This window comes from Cucurbita moschata, unplaced genomic scaffold, assembly GCF_002738365.1.
Source record: "Cucurbita moschata cultivar Rifu unplaced genomic scaffold, Cmos_1.0 Cmo_Scf00029, whole genome shotgun sequence".
Taxonomy (NCBI): domain Eukaryota; kingdom Viridiplantae; phylum Streptophyta; class Magnoliopsida; order Cucurbitales; family Cucurbitaceae; genus Cucurbita; species Cucurbita moschata.
The window spans coordinates 685,299-687,772 of record NW_019268545.1 but is presented as its reverse complement, the minus strand read 5'-3'; the positions used below and the strand labels follow the sequence as shown (position 1 = coordinate 687,772).

The following is a 2,474-nucleotide window of genomic DNA, read 5'->3' as shown; positions in this document are numbered from 1 at the left end:
AAAAAAAAAAAAAAAAAAAAAAAAAAAATTAGAAAATACACTTTATCGTCTACTGATTTAAAGAATGATCATGGGTTTATAATCAAGAAATACTATCTCTATTGGTACGGGGTCTTTTGGGAAGTACAAAGCAAAGTCACGAGAGCTTATGTTGAAAGTGAACAATATCATACCATTGTAGAGAGTCATGTTCATCTAACATAGTATCAGAGCCTTTCCCTAAACTTAGTCGTGCCAATAGATTGGTAAATTCTCAAATGTCGAACAAAGGACTCCAAAAGAAAAAGGAGTCGAGCCACGATTAAAGAGAGGTGTTAGATGATATAAGAAAGTCCCACATCGACTAATTTATTTATGTTGTTTCGTGTTGAAGATGAAAACTTCTTGACAAATGGAGATCTCGAAACAACAATGGAATGGATCCCACCCATGCAAGAAATTCGTTTGAGAGACATCCCAAGCTACATTAGAACAACCAACAAACACGACATAATGCTCAACTTTTACCTCCAACAATTCGAAGCAATTCACAAAACAGATGCAATAATCATGAACACATTTGACTCCCTCGAACACCACGTTTTAGAAGCACTTTCCTCCAAGCTCCCTCCCATTTACCCAATTGGTCCAATCAACCCATTAGTTGCTGAGCTGATCCACGACCATAAACTCCAACAAATCAACTCAAATCTATGGAAGGAGCAATCCCAATGCATGGAATGGCTTGATACAAAGGAACCCAACTCGGTGGTTTACGTCAACTTCGGAAGCAACACGGTTATGTCATCTCAACAATTGCTCGAATTTGCTTGGGGACTTGCCAACAGTGGCAAGCCGTTCTTGTGGTTCATGAGGCCGGGGATCGTGGAAGGGAAGGCGGCGGTGTTGCCGGCGGAGTTTACGGCGGAGACGGAAGAAAGAGGGATGTTGGGGAGTTGGTGCAATCAAGAAGAGGTTTTGAAGCACCCTTCTGTGGGAGCTTTCTTAACTCACAGTGGATGGAACTCGACCATGGAAAGTATAATCGGCGAAGTGGCGATGGTTTCGTGGCCATTCTTCGCCGATCAACAAACGAATTGTCGTTATTGTAACACGGAGTGGGGAATTGGAATGGAGATTGATAATAATGTGAAGAGGGATGAAGTGGAGAAGCTTGTGAAAGAGTTGATGGATGGAGAAAAGGGTGAAGCCATGAGAGGAAATGCTAAAGAGTGGAAGAGGAAGGCTGAGGAAGCTTGTAAGCTTGGTGGGTCGTCTTCTACAAACTTGGATCGACTCGTTTCTATTCTTCTCACGAATAACGCCAAAAAATAGGGGCATCTTTTCTAAATCTAAACGTTATGGGAAAATCGTTTAAATTTAATAAATAAGGGAATGTTCGAGGTGTATGATCTTGAACATCATGACGTACTTTTTCATTTCAAAAAGAGGCCAACCACCACTGCATGCATGTCATGATTACTAAGTGCAAAAATCATTTAAACCCCATTAGACAGGTTGGTATATGTACACTTGACCTAACACGGGCTAGCGCACGCTCACATTGCCAAAAATCAATAGAAAGAAAGGAGCACGTATTATATCATGGTGTACGTGTCTATACGAAACATACTAGAGAAACATCTCATGCTCATGACATACAACATGCATGAGGTCCCGCATTGACCTCTAAAATTTATACCTTCTGTTCTTCCTCAATATTTGACAGAATTGAGTGATTCAAAAGCACACCATAGATTTCTTCAACCTAATGCACATGGTACCAGAGCTTCATTCTTAACCGAGTGTCCATTTATATCTTAAAGTTGCATATTATATGTGAATGTTTGATTAATCCACCACACCTAAATGGTGTGAAAGTTATCTTATTTATAATCAAATAAATTACAAGGATATGGAAATAGTAATAAATGGAAATAACAATAAATGGAAAGATATCTATAGTAATAATGCAAATATTAGATATTTGCCTTATAATAAAATATCAAATATAATATATACGGGAAAGTATAATTTATTAATAAATATCCTTAACACCCCACCGCAAGCTGAGCGTCAGATTTGAACGAACGTGAAGCTTGGATCTGAAAAATTCAAAGAGGTTGCGAAACACTTTTCGTGAAGATGTCAACAACCTGGTTCAGAGGAGGCGTAGAGAAACACTTTCTTGGCCATCGAAAATTGTAGAGGGATTGCTGCTTAGCAGCGATGCTGCCTTGGCTTCGGCGAGAATATGTCTAACCCATGAAGAGGGATTGTCGCTTAGCGACGATGCTGCCTTCGCTCTGGTGAGAATATATCTAACCCCAAGAAGTAGAAGGGGAAACCTAGAGCAAGGGACAAAGACAATGTTGAAGCCGGAAGAGTCGCCACATTGGGCGAAGGAGCCAATTTTGGCGAGAAGGGCAGCTGGAAGAGCCGCCACATTGGGGCGAAGGAGCCAATTTTGGCGAGAAGGGCAGCCGGAAGAGCCA

The 2,474-nt window shown here is 40.7% G+C and overlaps 1 protein-coding gene across 1 annotated transcript in view; it reads left to right on the top strand.

Moving 5' to 3' along the window:
* Positions 1 to 1,472, top strand: part of LOC111464011 (7-deoxyloganetin glucosyltransferase-like) — a 3,009-nt gene extending 1,537 nt beyond the window's left edge. Inside the window, exon 2 of the mRNA XM_023108059.1 lies at positions 374 to 1,472. Within this exon, the coding sequence (XP_022963827.1) occupies positions 374 to 1,314 (941 nt within the window). The 3' untranslated portion in view covers positions 1,315 to 1,472. The remainder of the gene's footprint in view (positions 1 to 373) is intronic.
* Positions 1,473 to 2,474: the final 1,002 nt, after the last annotated feature.